We start from the raw sequence: 23,726 nt of genomic DNA, 5'->3' as shown, positions 1-23,726 counted from the left end.
TAAGTTGTTCATCACACAGTAAAATCTAAAATGTTTTGTAAGTTTGAGTGTTTTTTCTGATAAACGAAATATTTAGAAACGACGCGTCATTTAATCTATTGTTTTTGCGCCAACATCAAAACTTATGTTTAAAAGTAGTCTGAATGGTGATCAAAGAATAAAATTATTTTTCATTTAGAGCAATTTTGAAGACAATTTATTTATTTATTTATTTTTTTCAAAATTTTTTTCAATTAATTGTCAAAGCCTTAATGTTCATAGTCTCGATCTTTTTGATTCTGTCTCTCAACGCTGTAATATTCTTTTATTATGTGAAACATGGCTTGAAAATGATTCTACTAATATTATTCTATATTTTAAACGTATTATGCAATTAAAGCGTCAAATTATAAGAGCAGGAAGCATAGCAGTTTATCAGAATGATCTTGATTGCATAATTATTCACTCCAAATATAGGATTGCATGTTAATAGTACTACTAGCTTTAATAGGGCTACACAAAACGGTATTGGTGAAATGTGTATAGTGGAATATCTCAATGAAGCAAAGCAACAAATTATTATTGCCAGGATATATATATCTCCAAACAAAAGTATTTCAAGTATTATTCAATTTATTCATAAACAGCTTTTAAATTATACACAAGAAGGTTCTGCTTTAGTCAATGAAGATTATCATACAATTTCTTTAATTTTAACCGGAGATTTTAATGTTAATTTTGCTTCTGGATGAGCTAAAAATATAGTATCGTTTCTACAATCCAAATTACAATTTAAAAATGATTAATAAGCCAGAAGAAGCCACTAGAAGTCACGGAACTGTATTTGATGCGGTCTTTGCAAATGTTTTTAGATAACATACAATGCAAAAATTTCGCTGCTTATTATAGCTACAATAAGCAAATTGTTACTTTCATAAGATTAAATAATGATAATAATTTATTAACTAGGAAAGTTATCACTTCTGCCGAGTGTCCCCTGACACACATTTTCTTTTTCAAACTTAAAAGTTTTGAAGGACAGTTGTTGCCATTATTTCAGGATTCTTTTTATTACGCCATGGAATATGGTTGGAATTAAGGGAAAATTATGTGTGCACATTTTAATCAATGAAATATAATCTTTCTTTTTATTTCGGATTAGGAAAGGAAATTCACGTTTGCCCAAAGAGCTTTTTTTTTATTTTTAAACTTTATAGCACGAACACAGTCGTGCGGGTACAGGTAGTAATTATTGTACATATTCATGCAATATACCGGCAGCCTGAAATTGCAGTCTCTGTATGGGATAACCGGGTTGTTGGCATATTGCATCTAGTTCTGCCTTAGCCCAGGGTTAGGGGCGGTAACTTACTGATTGATACCCAAGCTTTGCATTCAATTTCCGAGCTAACCCGCACCATGTCTGCCGACTCTCGTTGGTGAAATAAATATATTTTATCTACCAGTTTGTTGACACTCTCAACTTCAATCAGAGGCATCTGTCTCCATCTTGGTTATTACCTCATTTTTACTGATGGACATGGACGAAACTGGAGTTTTTGGATGGGATAACCGAGCTGTCAGTATATTGCATGTAAAATTGCTAGGGCTGATTGATTTAGGACAGAGTGCAAATACCAATGAAATTGTTGAATATTCTATAACTATTATCCCTGATGAAATTTGTTGAACTATAGTAAGGGAAACCTAACCTGTCAGCGTTTGTATGGTGTGATTAGGATTCGTATAACCTTCACAATGATACCAGGTTAGGGGTGCCCCAACTAAAGATAAATCAAAACCAAAAGCTAGGTTCTGCTCAAGTTCTGATAAAGTACCTCAGTACCAGATACAATTCTAGTGGCAAGCAATTTTTAAGATGCTCCAAAAAATTTGGTATTGTATGCATCAATATCTTTAAAACAATTGTTTCTGTAATGTGTTTGCTCAGAAATTGCTCCAGTTGAGTATTTTTTAAATTACAAGAATTTGAATGTTATTCAGAATATTTGAACCGCAGAAAGAAGTAGACTTATGGATTCTATGGTTTGACTGTTGCTAAATAATAAAATTAATTAAGAACTTTTTTGTTGCCATTTTTTAAAATAAAATTCAACTAAATAAGCATCTTCTTAAATAAGTCATGTAGTGAAAAGAACAACTGAGTTGTTTTTAGAATGAATACAACGAAAATTATTTAGTACATAACTATTATTAATAAATAAGATACAGACTCGTTCTAATTCATTATAAAATATACAAAAGACATGATACAACACAGTAGAAAGAAGTAGATACAAGAAGTTTCAGTGTACATCAATTTTTACTTATAAGAAACACATAAGTATGAAAAACTTCTTAGATGTAACTTATACACCTTGCAATCCAGCTAAAAGTCCTTCAATGTCTTCAATTGATTCAGTATCCATTTCCATATCATCATTTGCTGGTTTGTTGGTTTCTGATGATTCTTTTACATGTTTAATTGAAGCTGATGTCCTTGGAACTGTATTCTGAATATAAGCTAAAAAAAAACAGAAAAAAAAGATATAACACAATATTTAAGCTATAAAACTATTTTAAAGACCTGAAACTTACCAAGGTAGTAGAGATCACAAGTATTTTATAGTTTTTAAAGAATTCAAGAAGGCATTCATTCATATAAGAATACGATTCCATTTCTATAAGTTTTTTTTTTTTTTTGAGAGCAGTTTAGTTTCAGTTAAGGATTTATCTATTCCACAATTTTTTTTTAAAGTGAAAACATATTTCAATTCTTTTTTATTTTATCTGAATCATAATTGATCCGCTTAAATTTTCAAACACTGTTTTAGAAGAAAATGAGAGAGACTTCAAGAACACATGCATACCTGCCAACATGTCTACTTGGAAAACCTTACAATCTCCCGTTCAAAACCTTACAATGATTCAAAATTACAATAACACTCTAATTTCCTTTACATTTTTATTACATTACAAGAAACATAACTGTACTAGAAAACATAGAAGGCCATTGAAAACTAAAAACAGAAATGTTCAAAAAATTACAATATCTTGATGAGGTACTGGGGTACCTAATTTTGGTCCAACCTCATACTGCAAATTAAAAAAAAAAAATTACTCTGCCTCCATACTTTTTAAATGTTTATAGGTAGCAGATTTAGCCAACAAAGCTTATTGTTTATTTTTGGACTTCATGATACCAATTTTTGAAAAAACAAATGTAATATTGCAGTCTGCAGAACCGAAAATTCATATTTTGAATTCTTTATTGTTAGAAATGTTTAAAGATATTTTATGCAAATTTGTTCAGCCATTTGTTCTCAAAAGTTGTGTATGTATAACTGATGTGAAGTATGCTGAGAGATGCAACCAGAAAAATGACCAAGATTTGTTAATTGGTAGTGCTACCTTAAAAGTAGTCAATAAATTAGAAAGTAAGGAAAAACAGCAATTTTATTCTGATGTAAGACAGTACTTGTCTGCATGATGCAATTATATCAGACTCAAGTTTCCTGTTAATAGCGATGTATTAATGCATGCTGAAGTTGCGGACATTGACAAAATTTCCCAAAAGTCTTTCATGGATGTGCATTATTTTTTGTTTTAGTCCGACCACATGCAAATTTTTTAGCAATTTCACATTTAGGAAACATTTTTTTAAAGAGTTGCCCTGCATGATCAGCTATTGCTATAGGCAGATTATGCTCTAATATGAAACTGGTGAAGAGGCACTCCGCGCGTATGACATCACTTCCCGCAGCGTCGTCCACACGATTAAAGAATGTCCCGAGTCTCTGAGATTTTTCTTAAATTGCCATATAATCTTGGTGCTTTTTAGTTGCAACATGGTCCTTAATATCACTTTTGCCACCATGCGCAATTTTTATATCGCAACTGCAAATGGTACAGAGCGCAAATGAGGGCCCTTTCCTTGACTGTTTTATGCTGGGGATTTCTTGTGCATAAGATTCCAGAAACACTTGATTATAATTTTTTCCTTTTTTCTTTTCCATTTCACGGCAGTGACGATTATTCAATCCAGAAAGAAAGAACACTGTTACGGAAGCAAAATCCAAAAATAAATTCACACGAGGCGAGCAACGCCGATTACGCTATTGCTGCACGTCTTTCTAGCCGGCAGGAGTGGATGCTCAACGAGTTGCTAAAAATCACGATCGACGCATGGAGGCGGGCTTAACAACTTCCCTCGTTTATAAACAAACTAGTGGCACCCGCACGGCTTCGCCCGTAATAGAAAAATTAAAGGTCTTTTGGTTCGCTTGTATATTTACAAATAATGTATGGTGAATTTTCTCGCCAATTGGCTTGTACCGATGTTACAGTTCCACGTTATGATAATTTCGTATCGCGCCAATTGGCTTGTACCCATGTCACGGTTCCACGTTATGATAATTTCGTTTTTTATGATACTTTTTTTTCTTAAAATTGAAATAAAAAAAGAACAAAATCGAATTTTCGAAAAATCGCTTCGAGGTGCACACCCCCATGCTACATACTAACTTTGTGCCAAATTTCATGAAAATCGGCCGAACGGTCTAGGCGCTATGCGCGTCACAGACATCCTACAGACATCCTACAGATATCCTACAGACATCCAGACATCCAGACATCCTCCGGACAGAGAGACTTTCAGCTTTATTATTAGTAAAGATAGCGCATGCGTAGAGGCTAGGAGAAAAGTGTTGGATGGTAAGTTGAAATTGCGCATTTCTTCTTCGCGTAAAGCCTCGGGTTTGGAAGCTCAGTGATCACGTGATCACCATGCGTAAAAGCATTGCGCGTTGGCTCCGGTCGATTGTAGATAGATGGGCTTGAGCGCGTTCGATTGTTTGAACGAAAGTTTTGCATTTTTAGGTTTTGAGGGAAATTTTACGCGAAACCGTACAATTTTAGTACAGAACCTTACAATCGTACAATTTGTACCAAAACCGTACAATGTACGGCCAAACCGTACAAGTTGGCAGGTATGCACATGGAATATGTTATATGACAATTTAAATATTGTACTACCCTGCAGTATCCGATATGCTGGAAAAAAGCAAGGTTGTCCAGCATGCAGTGAAATTTGAAATTTCCGGCATACTGGATAATTCAAGGTTTATTTTGCAACAAAACAAAAGTAAATTTACCCATTCAGTTCCAATGAGAAAATAAACCACTATAAGGAAAAAAGTTAATGAATCACAAAAGTAACCTTCTTTCAAAAAAAAAAAAAAAAAGTGTATGTGTTTGTTATTTATGGTAGGTCATTTTTAATGTATTTAATTATCTGCCAATAAAGTAACCAATTCAGAAGCAATCATCGTTACTGCAATTTGTTCATAATTTTTTAAAATAAATTGTTTTAGGTTCCTTTTAGCGAGGTAAATTTAATTTTTATTTATTGAATATCTATGGTAAATTTGTTACACTGGTTTGGGGGCGGCAACTTACTGCTTAAATGTTTGCTTACTTAGTTTAAATTTAATTTTTATAAAATTATTCACTATTAAACAATATTTTTCTGGATAAAATAACAAATGACATTGTTAGTAAATATTTTTACAAAATTAAACTGTTTATTAATACTAACAAGATATGTATAGAACTTATTTTCATTTTTTAGTTGAATATATATATTTTTTACAGTATTATTTTTCCGGCATGCCAGAAAGGACCAGGAGAGTGTTATTGAAAATCTGGTGATCCCCGAGTTTTGTGGCATGCCGGATAATGCGGAATAATACGGTATGATGAGGCATAGGTGTGTGTCTTTTTTTTTTTTTACTTATCTCGAAATTGTCTAGCAGGGCTAGATAATCCCCATGAATCTAAATACAGTCAAATCTCGATAACTCGAAGCTTATAACTCAAATACACTTTTGTCTCGAAATCTTCATCAGGTCCCAAACTCTTGAGACTGTTGTGGAAACTTCCCATAACCGAACCAATAACTAGGAAAGTTTTAGCCGGTTCCTTGGGACTTTGAGTTATCGAGAGTTGACCGTATCTCTATAAATAATTGTGGGTTGCAAAGGATATCACCATTTGCAAATCCCAAGCAAGGTAAGATGTGAACAGGTGAGGCCTCATCAGCAGAACACCAGTGGCATTCTAGAAAGGTCTCGTGACCCTCACAAAAACCTGAAGGCTCTCGTATGTCCACCATGTGATGATTGGAAACTGAGTTTTTAGAACATAGGTTTTAAAGCTTTTTCTACAAAACTAGATTTCTATTTAGAATCTTCCATTTAGCATAATTAGGTAAAAATCAATTCTTCTCAATTGATGTACTTAGTACATCAATGAGTTACTTAGTTCATCCTCAAATTAGTTTATCATTTTATGATAAATGGAATTGGTCCATAATCAAAGTAATATGTTAAAGGAAAATGAGACATTTTATCAACGAATAACGTTAAATAACTTTTGGTTCATTAAGCTCTTTTCATTTTTAATGAGTTGTTAAATTTTTTTTGGACATGCTACGTAATTCTTTCACCTAGTTCTTAGTTCATTCTTAACTAGCAGTATAAGACATATACAAAAAATTATAATTTTAATCATTTCATAAAAACAAATTAAAATTTATTAAATGCTTATTAAGTTTTGATCAATCTTGTTTGAGTGCTATTTCTATTTTTTCCATTAATTTTTGCTTCTGCAGTGGGCAGACAAAAAAAAAAAAAAAAAACTTGCAGAAGCAGATTTTAAAGAATTTCTAAAGAAATAATAGAACAATTGTTCTGTAACTTTTGTCTCATAAAAGGTATGCTTCAGCTGACATGTTTCAATAAGAATAAAAGAAAACCATGTATTTAAGGAACCAGCAACAAATTAACAAATTGAAGAAACCAAAATTGCATTTTGATTATTCTTCATCGTAAATAGCTGGAAATCAGCTGCATATTTCAACAATTAGTTTACTTACTATGTACAATAATTTTATAGATTTTCGTGAAAGTATCACTTATATTCACGAGATATAAGCATTTCTTTCAAAAATATCAATTTTGTTTCCATGTTTTGGCTGATAACATAGAGTTCTTGGACAATTTTACCAAACTTTCAGAAAACTTGACAGCATACTAGAAAATCATTACATTTAAATTTCAAATAGAAATTTTGAAAATTTACTGAAGTATGAACATTTAAAACAATTAGTCTTACCCTGCATGTGTAAAATATAGCAATTTATAACTTCTAAAATTTTATAACTGAGTAGATTTCAGGGGCGTAGCTAAGGGGGGGGGGGTTGGGGGACAACCCCCCCTCCCCTGAAATGGTTGTCTCAAAAAAAAAAGAGAGAAAAAGAAAAGAGAAGAGAAAGAAAAAAAAAGAAAAAAACTAAATGACTTTTTTCTGAGTAACAAAGGTCAAAAATTCACTTTGCCCCCCCCTCCCATGCCATTGAAAATCTGCTCCATGAGTGACCCTCAAGCGTAAAGACCCTCTGCTGTGACAATTTTTTGATAATTGACTGAAATTTGCCCCTTCGCATTAGAAATGAGATTGATTTGTTAAACCCATGTATATATAGCCTTTCTTCGACATATATTCTGCAAATTGTTGAATATGTTTAATTTTATGAGTGGCACAGTGGGAATATTGCATACAGTTGAATCTGTAGATTTCGAACTTCATAGGAAAGAAAAAAATTGAGATACAGTGGTTTTGAGATACGGGGGCTTTAAGAAACTTTATAGAAATTGGGAATATGATGGTGAAAATTTGAAATCAAGACAATGTGAGCTCTTGATTAAAATTCCTTTGTATTAGTTTTGTTAGGTATTTATTCTGTTATTACATTATTAAGTGCTTTATTACGAGTTTAAGGAATCATTTTAACACTAAAAGAAACTTTAAGCATATTTTTTTCAAGAAAAAGCCTTTTATTGCATTTTGGTATCTGATTTTTTTTTCTTTCTTTTTCATTCATTATTTATCTTCTTGAAGTTAGCAATTGCTGCAAATCTAACTTGGCCAATATTCTACAATTTTCCTTTTTTCATCACTTGAAAAAATCTTATACTTTCTTTTTACTCCTATCATTTCAGTTTTCTATGGAATCACAATTTTAAGAAAGAGAGCAACCAAAGAACAGTACTAATCCAGATAACAGAGCGAAATGGCTTTTAACTTCAATGACCTTTAATCATGAACTTGAAATGTTCATCTTAAATATCAAACCTGCGAATTTCACCCCTTTACTCTTCTTCCAAGAAAGTGCGTGAAACGACTGTCCTTTTGTTAATCTTCCGAGAAAGCCTATTCGTGGAACACACTTCTCCCCTTTTCCCACTGCCCCCTCAGATCTTGAAGACAACTCCTGTGTTTCTGAGTTGAAGAAAATGTTTTTGTTTGCTGCTTTAAAGATCATTGGGCTTTGAATCCGAAAATGATAGCATGACCGGAATTCAAGACGATAGAGGTTTTTGTTGGTCTGGTCTCGTGTGTGTCATCATAGGTCATAATCAAAACAACCTTTGCTAACCATAGAGTATTCATTGCAATCACATTGATTTTTCAGCCAGTATTTACTGCATATTCTTTTGGAAACGTACAGTCTGTTTAAAATAGTACATTCTAAGTGAAAGTTGTTGCATAATGAAGCAAGCAAAACCGACAACAAGCTTTTTTAAACCCAAAGAAAAAAAAATGAAAATGACGAAAAGGATTGCTCTAAAAAGAGAAAGTTAACGTCGGCTGAAGAAAACGAAGTGCAGTCTGCGAAGCAGCAGTAGTCCCATCGGATCCTTCTGAAGGTAATTTTATTTTAATTCAACAGAAAAACTGCATAGCATTACATGAATAAAATGTTAAAAAACGAAATAAATCTAGACTATTTCTGTTAGCTTGGTTCGCATTAAAAAGTAGAAAATAAAAAAGACTTCTGTTTATAAAACTCGAAAATTGCTGTTGCTCTCTCAAATAGATATTTATGTAAATTCTAAAGCAGCTAATAAAATTAAAAATAAAAACTTGAGAGGAGAACACATATGCAGCTTTGAGCGAATAACTTTCTACCGCCTACATTTCTTCCCCTTTTTTTTAATTCAAATTTTATTAACTGCTTTAAAATTAGCATAAATGTAAATACATAAAAAGCAACATACAAATATAACGATATGAAAAGTAATTTCATTTTTTGTGGGTTATATTTCAAGGAGTCTTTTTTTTTTAAAATTTTATTTCATACTTTTAGTGCAAACCAAGTTAGTAAAAATAGTCTTTATAGTCTGACCACCGATGAGATTGAAAGTCAAACATCCAGTTTACAGGCGGAAATGGATGCATCTATTAACTTTCAGGGGTACCAGCTTTTGTAGATGTGTGCTAGCCTCTAAATTAAGCAGACACACTGAAATGAACGGAACACGCTCATTGGTTTGGATTAACTGGTTTTGACAAGACCATTGCTAGAAAATTTCACTTTAAATTAAATGGAGGAAAAAAAAAAGTTGAATTTTCTATAACATTAAAAAAATATTAAAAAAATTCTTTGCTTTTGTTTTGTTTGACACAAGTGTCGGACTTGGGGCACTCCATTTCAAAGTCATTCCAAAGTATGTAAGATTCACCTCCCTTTTATTTTTTTAATACTAAAAAAAGTTTATATATACACACACATACATATAAATATATATATATGTATATATATATACATACACATATATATAAATATATATAAAAGAAGTAACTCCCCCCGAAAGTTTGGTCTAGCTACGCCTCTGGTAGATTTGCCAACTAAAACATTTCAGTGGAATATCATTAAAACTTAAAAAGATAATGCTGACCAAATGAGCTGCATTTCAATTTTTCTTGGACATGCAATTTGCAGCAGTTGCCTGCAATCACTCAATGCAATTCATGATAAAAAGATTATTCATGACTAAAATGAAAAAATGGAAGGGACAACTCACATGATTTAGCAAGGGGGCCCTGTAAAAAATGCAAGGTTAATCACATATAATCTTTGAATTTTACCATATAGATTGTACTAATTTCAAGCAATTACAAATACTAATCCCTTACTTTTGTCGTTTTTCTTGATTCCTTTTGCTATTTTTTGACTTTCTTCAAAGTACTGGTTAGGATGATTAATACCCTGATCAACAGACATATCTTGATGGGTAAGTTCAAAGTAACGAGTACATGCAATCTGATAATGTCCTTTTGCTGCTAAATCCATTACCTATAAAAGTGGAAAAGTGCAATGTAAAAAAAAAAGCTTAAACATTCATGAATAAAAATCAAAAGGAAAATTCACAAAGTGCCTACATGAATAACAGAAGAAAAATAAGTTGAGCATCATGTTGTGTTTTCACAAAAAGTAGATGGGAAAAGAAAATTACAATACTATTTTCAAAGAATTTGAAATTTGAATTGCCAAAAATTTATCTTGCAATTTAAAAATAAAGTATTAAAACCACGGGGAGGGATTTTTTCGCAGTAAGTTACTGTAAGTAAATACATAAAACATACCGGCAGCTCAGTTATTTCAATCGAAGACCGCAGTTTCGTGCTTTTTAGCACTCATCAGCCCGGGACATGAAGTAACTGAGCTGGTAGAGGAAAACCTCTTAAAGGAGCCAAACAAACTGGTAGCTAATGTAGAATTAGCATATCAGACGAGTTACTGCAGCAATGGTACAGTTCAACTCAAAGATTGAAGACAAAGCTGAGTATTTTGCAGTAAGTTACCACCCACAACTGAGATGGAATACCTGAGCTGCCGGTGTATTTTATACATAGGGAGGGAAAATATTATCTTACTTTGAAAATAAAGCAGAAAATTTCACACATGGATGAGCACATAGAATTTCAAATTTTGATGTTTTTTGAACCTGGCTTTTATTTTCCATGATGCACGAAAGCTAAATGTATATATCCCCCCCCAAGTGGTAGGTTTAACTGAAAACATTACAGATAATGCTCTTTTTATAAGAAATCATGAGTTTTATAACATTTTGATCAATAATTTTAATAATCATTTCGAAAGTTTGGCAATTTTAAATTTTTATGACAAAAACAAAATAAAAAATAATTTTGATGCTAAAATGAAAAAATAAATCTGAAATCAGAATGAAACTTACCTCATTTATGCCTGAAGAATTTAAGTGTGTACTGTGCAGCTTCTGTCTAAGATTATTTTCATCAAAATGCTTATAAGGACAACCTGGAAATGTATGAGGAAAAATCCTTATTTCTTAAACATACAATTTCGAAACTTGGAAGCACAAAACGAAAAATACCTCATATGACTTTGGTCAATTCAAATCAATTATCTGGAAGCTTTAAACTGTAGAAAGTAAGGTAATAATAATAATAGTAGTATAATCATAAATACATGTATCTAAATCACAAATACACGTATGTATGCTTAACAGCAGCATTTCTTTTCCGTTCGGTTTTCTTGCCAAACATGCTTTACGCTTGTCGCTAATCGACTTAACAGCCTTTGTTGAGTATACTTTTTGTGTTGATTGCAGTTAAAATATCTCCTGGTGGTTATATGTTGCTGAGCATTTTCATTTGCTTTGAACCAAGGTTCACAAACTTAACGATTACAGTTAATCTTTGAAGAGACTTCATTTAGAGCATTTTTTACAGGCTTTTCATTCAGACCAAACTCATAACAATATGAAAATGCATTACGTCGAAAACAGCCCTTTTATGACTAAAATATAAACTTTAACTTGTTGGATCTTTTTTAAATTCCAGAAACCAGCCTATATGAATTTCTTGAACAATAACTTACCTCTGTGCAAATTTGGAAGAAATCTGACTAAAACTGTGGATTTGTATAAGGAACATGCACACACACAAACATACATCTATTTATATATATATATATATATATATATATATATATATATATATATATAGATCATCCTATGTGATTAACAAAAAAAAAGCTAACAAAGTTTATTAATAATTATCATCAAAATTTAGGTCATGTTACAACAAATCTAAAATCAAATTACTTTGGTAAGTACACAGTAGATGGGAAACTTATTTGAATGTTATAACATTATTGGAACAACTTAACCTCCAAGTATCACCAAAAATGGGGCTAAGTGGTTTTAACACAGCTAGACTATCCTAGCATAGTATAAAAGTTACCATTGAAATAAAAAAAAAACATTGCTTTCGACAGATACCAATAAGAAAAAGTAAATTCTCATTTTCTTTAGAGGTAAAATGAAATTCAGAAATTTTACTTTTAAGGTATAACAATGAACCTTCGACACTGAAACATGTTTATAAATAGAGTTCATAACAAAAAAAGCCATAAAAGAGAAATAGAAGAACTCCATTACCTGGATCAATTTTAAAGCCTTTTAAAAACAATAGTTCACATAAATAATGTAAACTTAAGCAAGAACATAACTACAAGTACAATGAACATCTGTGCTTTTTATTTTGGTTAAATGTACTGCACCAGTATAAATTGTATAGTAAATTTTGGGACTCTAAGAAATACCACAACAACACATGGATTTGAACCAGAAGATTGTTATTAGTTTTACAATTCCAAAAAATAGTGGAAATGGACTCAGCACACCTCAAAACGTTCAAATCCGTCAAAATTCTAAATTTGAAAATTTGCACGAATCCAATACTTTCTTCTATATATTAGATATAGAAGAAAGTAAAAAATAGTTTAAAAAGAATATGAATGTTGTATAACCAAATTACTTATCAAAACTGTCTTTTCTTTGTTTACTTTTTTTATTAGTTTGTTCAAAAGATTCAGTAGCTTCTTATGGAACAAATAGAATGCCTATATTTTCAAACATAAGTTTCCTAAAATCAAAAATAAGTTTATTTACACCAGGACAAAACTTTAAAATAAAATCATTTTAACTGAAAAAATCTGATTCTTATGCAAGATGCAGAAAGATGAAGAACTGAAAAATACATCCTTTTTGGCTCACATGTGAAAAAGTAGGTTTTTGCTATTTTAAAGGATTTCCGAAATTTAAAGCAGTCTCTAACCATCTATTATGGTTTTTTGATATTATTTCCTAAATAGTGGAAAATTTAAAGCACAATGTAAAAGAAAAAACTTTGTATTTTTGCTCAAAGTCCCATCCCTGCATTTTTCTTTCTAAAACTTTTAGAAAATGAATATGAGGATTGAAATTCGCAAAATTCCGCCAATTAGCAAAAAAAAAACGCATGTATACAAGTTATAAAATATTTTATCCTATTTCAGGGCCGTAACCAGACTTTTCTTTCGAGGAGGGTTTTACCAAACACATTTGTTGGGAAATCATTATAGACAAAAAGCATCATTTAGAATAGATTAGAAATATTTCGGAGGGGGTTTGAAACCTATAAACCTCCCCCTTGTATATGGCCCTGTCCTATTTTAGGTGTTATAGCTGCCAACATTGTAATATGAAGGCTACAGATACTTTTAAGTTCGTATAGATTTCTCAACGCATATATTTGATTGCACAAGGAGCTTTCAAAATTAAATATGAACTTAAAAAAATATTTTTGAAATTCCAAAAATATACATTGTATGACGTATTTTTCATGCAACATATATACAAGACATAAATAAAAGGACAATATTATTCCATTCTTTCTATCATAAAAACATGCTTCTAGTTGTAAATATGTATTCACATACATAAATGCTTACCATGAAATTCTCCAGCTCCAGGTGAATTAGATGTTATAATTTTGATGCAACTGTATGGAGAAAAGTTTGCTCTTTTTCCTTCTTTTCCATAATTGTACCGGATGTTATACATATATTGCTTATCAAACTATTTAAAAGAATAGAAAAAAAAAATCATATGAATAATTGGTGGTACATTGGTTACATACAATTTTGGAATAATTGGATATTTCCCTAAGTTTTATGATTAAAAGCAATGAATATATACAAAAAGCTTTTTTTTTCCAATCTCAATCATTCAAATTGATCAATTTGTGCACATTAATTACTAAATATTTAAAATTTTTACCAATATTAATTTTGAATGTAAGCTTTGCGAATAAACTTTTAAATACAGTAGAATCTCTCAATAAAGGACACTTAGGGGACCAGGCAATTTGTCTTTTATATCAGGGGTGCTCAACTGGGGGCAAGGTCAGACTACGGCATTAAAGTTTTTAGGGGGAGTGTTTTGAGGTGTGTTTTTCACTTTTTTGGTGGGAAGGTGTTTGCAATATTTCAGGGAGTGTGTGCTTGCGATTATGGGGAGGGGGGGCACCCCTGCTTTAAACAGAGGTGTCCTTTCTTCTATTAACTATAATTTTATAATAAATGTAAGCTAACAGCGTTTTAGATTAACCCCTTAACAGTGACAAGAATTTCAGAAAAATGGTCAAAAACGGGGGAATTTTTTTGACTGTTTAATTTTCTTTCATATGTCATTATAAAAGTTAGAAAATGTTTTTTGTTACAAATTTTAAAAAATAAATGCAATAAGTACTATTGTTATAATTAGTACATACACATAAAAAAATGGATCACACACACATCTTATTCGAATAGAGCAAATTAAACAACATTTTGAAGCTCAATATGAAATATAACTAGTGCAATATAAAAACAATAATATGATGTGAAAACGTAAATTTTACAAATCTTTTACAGTATAGTATGTCTCAAAACATGGTACTGCGCACAAGTCTATGTCGCACTCTTTGCAATAAACTTGTGTCTCACCTCTTATCTTTTTTCCTTTTTCATTGGATTTACGACAGCATATAAAACACTGTCTGGTTGGAGCAGATTTTTTCCCCAATGGTGGAATGTGTTCTGGTAAGTGTCAACCTGTGAGGCGTAGCGAGTTCAGACTAGGACACCCTAGTCTTCGAAGCTGAACTCTCAACTTAGTTTGTTTGACAATTTGTTCAACAATTGCTATTCTGTAGTTCATATTATTTTTTGCACCTCCTGCGGAACTACAGTTGAGTCGTGACTTAAGCGAGGGATGCGTTCCAAGACTCCTCGCGTAAGTCGAAATTTCGCTTTGTGGAAAAGGGTATGCGTAAAAACTTTTATAAACATAACCAATTATTTTAGACACTTGTAAACAACACCTCAAATTGTAAAAAACCATTTCTTAACTATATAGTACTGTTTCTTACATAAAAAACTGAATTTTTATTTGTATTTTCAATTTAAAAAGAACATTTTATTCAACATAAAATGCTGCTACGATGCACAAAATCAATAATCAATGGACAAGAAAGTCATACAATAAACCATTACGGTGCGTACAGTATGTAGTAAGAAAAACAAATGCACTATAGTTTTACTGTACAGTGGATCCAGTAATGATGTTTGTAACTTAAAAAAGTGAATATGATTTATGCTGCATGATCAAACCGTTATTCTTATATATTTTTAAATACACAATACAGTTGCTTCACTAGTTCTTTAATAACCTATCCATCTATGGCAAACAACATCCCTCTTCCTGTTTTCTTCAATTCACAATACAAGAATAGCTCCCATTTTCATAATTTTTACATTTTGCTTATATACTACTCGATGAACTTTTATATTTCAACAACTTTCACATTTAGAATGAAAAAAAAGGAAAATGAGGAGTAATTATTTGTATAAGCGATGTATCAGACTTGTATGGTGTGGGAACTTCCGCTCTCAGTGATGCTAAAGAGATGAAAGTCCATTAACGAAAAAACATTTTTAGTAGTCAATAACAAAGCCGACACGGCCACCGTGATTCCCTTCCAAAAATTTTCATGTTGCTGGCGAGGAATTCGTGTTATTCGTGTTTACTGGTGAAAAAACTCGCGTTATAGCCATTTCGCGTAAGTCGGATCGCGTTGTAGCCGGAGTCGACTGTATACAAAATGAAGGAATTAAATAATGCTTGGTCTAGGAGATGAAAAAAATCTTTTGGTAATATTTATTGCCTTGTTTTCTTGTAACAGGGTAGATGCTAAGATGTTGATCAACGTTATCAACACTTCCCATTATGTTGTTATAATCATGAACAACTTTCGGTTTCAATTTTTCTTTTTTTTAATCTTCATACTCAATCATCTCTGGTGTATGGACTGAAGAAATCATGTAAACATCCTTTTTATTGCACCATTTCATAGCAGTAATTTTTCCATGTTGAAAAGCGAGAACATCACCTTCCTGAACTTTTTTTTTGAAATTATTTGGCAACTCTTTCCTTATCGCACGGACTGTGCCATAAGTGTCAGTAGAATACTGTTGCACTAGTACATCAGCCAACATTGGAGAAGTATAGTAGTTGTCCGTGATCACACACTATTCCTTTCCTAGCAGTGGTTTCATAAGTGACATAACCACTTGACCAAACATTCCAAGATGTGCAAAGTCAGTATGAATTTTTGTGCCTTTTCCAGTGTAAATAATACCGGAAAAAAGACATCCCGTCTTACTCTCGCATAGCAAAAATGTCTTTATCCCAAAACGAGATCTTTTCAGACTCATATACTGGATCCACCCCAATCTACCCTTATACAGCATCAGACTTCATCTGCAGTCACATCGCACTCTGGAATGTATAAAGAAAATTTCTCATTTAGATACTGAAAAATTGGCTACATTTTATAAAGTTTTGGATTAGGTTGCATCTGTAGATTGATGTCTTCATTGTTTACAAAATGCAAATATCTTTTTATTATTTGAAACCTATCATATGTCATAATATTTTGAAAGAACGGAGTTTCAACACATTCCTTTTTTGACCAAAACATCTCTATAGCTGGTTTCTTTACAATACCTTGTAATATATGCAAGGCAAGAAAAATCTTAAATTTCACTTTCATTCGTGGGAACTCACCTTTTAACTCTACTTTTTGGTTTTATTGTTTGACTGTGAATGTTCTGCATATCTGTTAGTTTCTATGATAATGTGCAGCAAATTGTTATCAAAAAACAGATCAAAATATTCAGTTTCTTGCGCGAAATTTGAGGTATTAATTGTTGCACCTACTTGTGTTTGCTAAAATGGAAATCTTGGAGGGGCAGTAGGAAGATTGTCCAAAGATAATGGATTCCAATCTCTACATGACGCAATATCGCTATCATTATCACTTTCAATGTAATCTTCATCACTAGAAACATCAGTATCTGATCCTAAGAAGCCTAAACTGTACTCCTCATCGGTTTTTGCATCAGACATTGCGAAAAAAGAAAATTATTTGCAAATATACTCACTCAAAACGAAACAAAACTAAAGGAAAAGAGAAAACTAAACGAGAACCTGTCGAAGTGTGTTTTTGATTGTCTCAACAGCTGACACTCCTGCCTTTTGCTCCTTCCTTCCCTCCCTTTCTGCCTCCCGAGCTCTCATGATCATGACGGTAAAAAACTATTACAACTAATGCCGTTTATTAGGAAAATAGTGAACTAAGTCTTCTCAAGCCAAAAATAAATCCACTCTGGATTCACAAAAAAGAAACGCCAATTTTTCTCCTGCTCGATCTCAGTTCGGGCATCACAAAAAAATGCACTAAGTTGTTGCCCGAGCTGGATTCGGGTGATACTGGCAAGGGGCTAAATTCTGAAAGTGTTTCATATGTGCTGAACAAAATTCAGAATTGTTCAAACTTTGGGAAAAAATTTATATTAAAATTTTATCAAACATTTTGTAGCATCAAAGTTTTGTAACTGATTTTCATTAATTGCAATTTTGATTTAATGTGTTACATGGATTTGTTTGATGTCATGTAGTTTACAATGCAAAAAACAGTGATCACTTTTCAAGTTTTCTACAGAAAGCTTGTCATGGGCGCACAATATAATCACTTTTCAATATAATATTATTAATTTTTACCAGTTACTTTTTGGACAAAAAGTAAACCTTGAATTTCAATAGTTTTGGTATTTCTAATCCATTTATGCATAATTTATTTTGTAATTTTTCCCTGACTATCCCTTAATGAGAGGTACATACATGGAGGTCCCTATTCAAAAAGACTAGGACCAAAAAAAGTGTCCCTTAAATAGAGGTGTCCCTTAGAGGAGGTATTACTGTATTTTGTCCTAGAGGTAGTACAGTGTTCCAGAGGTTGGGTGTCTCAGAATAAGTGCTACTAAATTAGTAACTTTCTACTTTCCCTTTTACAAATGCCAGTAAAACTTTTTACAAATATTATCTTAATAATGCATGCTTTTAATACAATACTAAATTCAAAAATTGTCGTAACAATATTTTCAATAGAATTTAAACAAAATATTTATACAGTAAACTCCCGATTATCCGCGGAATAGGGTGGCACAGTAACCGCGGATAAGCGAAATTGCGGATAATCCGAATAATAGGTAAAAAACGATACTTAGTGTATGCAATAGATAAAAATATTAATGACACTCACACATTCATTCAAGTTATAACTAAAAACATTGCTACATTGCATCTACCAACATTTAATATAAAAAAAAAATGCATGTAAAATCTACAAGCGAGAGCGACAACACAATCACAAATTAAAAAAAAATATATGAAAGGACCCGCGGATAATCCGAGCCACGAATAACCTGACCGCCGATAATCGGGAGTTTACTGTACATTGTGGACTGAGTTTATATTCAATACTTATGGTAATATTTAGAGGCTTCTTTTCTTAAGGTCATATTAAAGCCATAATTGTGATAAAAACATAAAAAAGTTCTTATGTATACAAAAATTTAATAAAATTTAAACATATTTTACACATATAACAAAACAGCTTTAAAATAAGTTTTAAGAAGTTACATTAAATATCTGGTTTGAAATATAAGAATAATGAAACAAAAGCCCTAAGTGGTTTAATACTGGCAATCACTATAACATAAATAAATCTGAAAGAAGTTGGAAGTGAGCTATCACATTTGATAGGTTTTTAAGAAGAGCATAACATACTAATGTAAGCAAAACATTGCAAAGATCGATTTTAATCTTTCACAGTTCCTACACATTTTGGAGAGTAATATTTTCGAACTTATCGGCATTTTAGGGTAAAAAGGAATAAACTTAAATAAAACAAATGGTACTTAGAAAAGCTCATTGAAAGGCGTTGAAAAGCAAATATTCAGTTCATGAGTGAAAGTGAAACCTTTTTATTTTATTCTAAGTCTTAGTTATCTTAATCTTTGCTGGATTCAATGAAACAATCAGTTTAAAAAAAAGCTGAATTGTATGTGAAGTGAAATTTCTGTACCTCAGAGTCAGAACAACATAGGTCAAATGATCTCGATTTTATAGGAAAGAGGAGAAAAGGTTGTCTCCCGATAGCAAAAAAAAAGGTGGTAAGCACACTCTTTTAACACTGATAAATAATTACAAAGGATATATATATATTTAGAAATACTTTCATATGGCTCGATGCGAATGGGCCATATGAAAGTATAAACATACAATGCTTTAATAGGCTTAAAATCTCAATTTTTGGACTTATGCCAGTGAGGCTCTTAGGTACAGATTTGTTCTAATAAGAACAAGCATAGAGAGGCTTATGATTGTAGAAACTAAGACTCTTATTAAGCATTTAACAATTCTACTAAATTTATAATAAAATAAGTGAATAAGACAAATTAAAAATTATCAATAATTTAATGTTATCCAAAATCACGTGAAGAAATAAACAAATCAGTGAAACAAAAAGTAAAAAAAAAAAGATTTCTGGTAGCCTGTGTATTAAAATAACTTGTTACTTCGAAGAGAAAATAATGGAAATGTTTTAGGGCACGGGTCTAGAGACACCTAATTCTGTGACATAAGCTTTTTTCATATTTTGTTTCCTAAATTTTCTATGATCTCAAATGAAATAAGCCAATAAATCATTTCCATAGACACTAGGATTTACTTCAGATACTGGATATTCATAATAATGTTTTTTAGACTGAGAAGCATTAAGCTCTCAATAAAAAAGTCAATAAATGTAGCAAAAAAAGGCAGACCTTATCCATGTCCATAACTTTAGTAAATTCTTCTCTCCAAAATCTCAGAGCATCTTCAAGAGAAAGTCCAATGCCTTTCAAGAATAACCCATACTGCAATCTACCATTGTATTTCAAATGGTGAGTTTTACGTAATGCGTCATGAAGATTTCTCATACACAATGGGAAAGAAGTTTTTGACAACTGTGAATAAAACGCTGGATATATTTTTTGCAAAATTAACAATTTTACTAAACCAGAAAGTTTTTTTCAAGTATAAAACAAACACACACATAAAAAATTAAATCAGTGGTTCTTATTCATTTTTAGCATAGAGCAAACCCAAGTTCTCTTTCTTGAAGTACTCCCTATGCCTTTTTAACGCTTAAAACAATTTCAACTTTGTTTAATAAGAGAAAAATTGATAGAAGTATTTTATTGTAATTTATTTTAAATCATATGTTCACTTTATTAGCATCAAAATTAAGAATCAAGCAAGTGAAAAAAGAATTAAAATTTAATAAGTTCCTTTCTTAGAAGTGGTTAATATTGCTTTTTGGTTTTTATGTTTTCCCTATAGGAAAATCTATGTAGAGCACTTATAAAATGAGAAGTTATATCAATATTTTCTTGTGGTTTATTTGAAATCCCAGCAATGACCTTGATTTAGTATTGTTTGTTTTTTGCTTCTTTTTGTGCTGATCTTAAAATTTAATAACTATATTTTTAAAAATTAATAATAATAATAACTATTTCTAAGCATTTTAAAAACCAATATCAAAATGCTGAAAACAGGCAATGCTTGATATAGGTCATTGCTTTTCTTAATCCCCTAAAAATACAATTACACCTTGTTATCGCGACACCCCGGCTTTCACGACACTCCAGATGTCACTTCACCTTTTTAAAGTTCCGAACTAATGCCATATAATGTTAATGTTAAGTGGCTCCGGATTTTACTAGTTTTTCGTGCAACTCCGGTTACGACGACGCTTCGAGCTGTGCAGACTGGATCAAATATTTCTTTGAAATTGAAAAATTCAGTAAAATAATGAAGACATCTGGAAGTCTTTGTTGTAGGAACTTCAGACTCTGACAAGAGATTTGACCAGGCATGACACCGCATGGTGGTGGGGGGGGGGGGGGGGGGGGGCGAGTAGATAAGGTTGTGAAAGGTACAGGTTTCAGACTTTGACAAGAGGGGCAATAGAAAGGAATTCAAAGCAGGTGAATTGTAATACTGGAGGAGGGAAACAGCAAGATAAGAGAAAGACCATAGCTAAGTTAAGTTGTAGGTGGTCACAACATGTTTCTCCAATGAGAGAAAAAGAGATTCCTTTATTAGATTGAAAAAGGACACACAGCTCTTAAAGTGGATAAAAGGATTAGAAAGAGTTTTTCACCTTCGAATGGTGGGGCTTAGCTGACAAAATGAGGACAAAAGTACAAATTGTAGACAAAAGTGAAGAGTTTCAAATTGGTTTCTTTCTTGCTGATAATTTTGTGGAAGAAGGAGCATGACAAATGTTGTTCAAAATTTTGTTGGAAAGTATTGTATAATTGAAAAAAAAAGAAAAAAAAAATAAGTAAAGGGTTTTTCTTTTTTAAATAATTTTTGTTATAGTTACCAATAATTCAAATTTACATTAGTTAAATTTAATTAAAAACATAAACAGTATTGATTTCTTCACTAAATCTAATTTTACAGTTAACTAATGTTTAATTATGAATTTTTTAAACTATTCCGGTTACGGGGTTGCTCCGGCTATGACGACACTTTGTTGAATGTCCCAAAGGTGTCGTGATAACGAGGTTCGATTGTAATCATAACTTTTTGTGTTATGAGTATACTACATAGCAGATTTTCCCGTGAAACCTATTGCTAACTAAGAACAAGAATTTTAGTGAAGAGCCTTAAGTCAACAATGGTTGCTTTTTTGGAGAGGTCTTTTTTGAAAATTGTTCAAGCTTTGTGGTTTTATTCTAAATTCAACACTAGTGGCTCTGCACTAGTTTTCTGCAGAGGGCAGACCTTTAAGAGTTTAGTCGAATTTATTGGGCAGCTATGCAGTTATTTTTTCAAAATTATACCTGACCTATTCTAATAATACAAGGCATAATTTTAACCGCATATGTTAAGTTCATGCTGTTAAGTAGTCTAAAAAAACCACACTTCGAAACTATAAATAATAGGAGGCAAATGGATCCTTTTGAATAAATTAATTTTAGATATATTCTAATAACTTATATAGTGATCAATATCAATAACTACCATGTAAAACCGACATAGCAAAATTCCCTGATTTTGGAAGTATTTGTAAATTTCCCTGACTTTAGTAGAACCTTAAAATTTTGTGATGATTTCACGATTTCTCATTTTTGTAACTACCGCAAAATAACTCAAGTCATTTTTTTTTCCAGCAGCAATTGATTGACATAATGGCTTCTCTTAGTTTTTAGTTATTATGATTATTTATTTTTCTAAGCGAATCAATATAATGTAAAAATGTTTGGAGGAATTAATGCATATGTTTTTACAAAAGTTAAAAAGAAAATATTTAATAAACTTCCTCTTTAGTGATAGCTCATCTATTAGGCAGAGTAAGCTTTTCTTTAGTATCTCTATTTACATGGAGCTTTACAGCAACTCATTGCATACATTATTTACATATTAAAGGTGAAATTATTCAGCGGTCACACAGAAGAATAATTGGCATTTCAATATCAATAAAAAATACGAATTTTGCAAAAAATTAGCAGCTCTAACAGCTAAATATAGATTTTCTCCCAGTAATTCATCAAATAAAGCATGCTTGTTTTTAAAACATCTGGGGTGGGGGGAAATTGACAATGTGAAGTGAAATGAAATGACAAACATGAAAAATTATGGACTTTTTAAAACACATTTTTAAAATTTATTAATTTTTTTATAAAAGAGAACATGCCAAACTCAAGAAAAGTTAATGCTCTTTACATGACATAGTCCAAAATTTATATGAGCATGAATAGCATTAATGTAAAATATCTTCCAAAAAAAGTTAAGTTTGAAATTTTTCAGATGAAACTTGTGTTTTAAAATAAAGGTAAATTTAAATTGCATAGAGCAACTCAAATAAAAATACTTACTGAATCAATAGCTTCTAAAGATACGTCTCCAACAAATTCTGTTTTTCTATTACTATAGTCAGTACCAATATAACGTTGGTGCAGCGTTTGCAGCATATTAATTAACCTTGTATCTTCATCAAGTTGGGGCAATGCTCGACATGTAACCTTAACGAAGAAGATATTATGAATTTTAATTGATACATTTTAGTAATAACTTAGTTTGAAATTTAATAGAGGACATAATTATAAATTTAAAAATTCGGTTAAAGCTTGAGATGAATTTCTAAAATGAATTTTAAATTTGGCATCAGTATGAAAAATGATTTTTTTTATCTCTAATTAAACCAAAAAGCTCATTCATTTTCAAGGATTGTAATTCAAAATAACCAACAATTCCTTTATAAAAAAAAAAGAATGTAAACTGTTTGTGAAGCTTTTTTCTTTTTCCGAAGATGAACGTGATTTCATGCACATTTTGATAAGCCAGGTACTTAAATCCTTGGTTAGCTTACATTCAAACACACATGAAAATATAAAAGGTCTTTCAACTTTTAACAGGGTCGGTGAAACGTGATTTCTCACTGTATATAAAGAAATTAGCTCATCACTGAGCTGTTATAAGAAACTAGGAGTTATAATTAAACAATAGCACTAACAAAAAATTTATTTATAATAGTAGACAGAGTAGGTGCATAGTCATGAGTCCAACAAAACTTGTTATCCCCCCTCCTCAATTAAAAAT

The 23,726-nt window shown here is 31.5% G+C and overlaps 1 protein-coding gene across 1 annotated transcript in view; it reads right to left on the bottom strand.

The window, feature by feature from the left end:
- Nucleotides 1–2,285: 2,285 nt before the first annotated feature.
- Nucleotides 2,286–23,726, bottom strand: part of LOC129228023 (DNA primase large subunit-like) — a 54,843-nt gene continuing 33,402 nt past the window's right edge. Inside the window, 6 exon segments of the mRNA XM_054862650.1 lie at nucleotides 2,286–2,503; nucleotides 10,018–10,177; nucleotides 11,079–11,161; nucleotides 13,640–13,766; nucleotides 19,898–20,080; nucleotides 23,003–23,149. Of these exon segments, the coding sequence (XP_054718625.1) occupies nucleotides 2,349–2,503; nucleotides 10,018–10,177; nucleotides 11,079–11,161; nucleotides 13,640–13,766; nucleotides 19,898–20,080; nucleotides 23,003–23,149 (855 nt within the window). The 3' untranslated portion in view covers nucleotides 2,286–2,348.

Source organism: Uloborus diversus, chromosome 8 (assembly GCF_026930045.1).
Source record: "Uloborus diversus isolate 005 chromosome 8, Udiv.v.3.1, whole genome shotgun sequence".
Taxonomy (NCBI): domain Eukaryota; kingdom Metazoa; phylum Arthropoda; class Arachnida; order Araneae; family Uloboridae; genus Uloborus; species Uloborus diversus.
The sequence above is the reverse complement of the archived record's forward strand: the minus strand, read 5'-3'. Positions and strand labels throughout refer to the sequence as shown.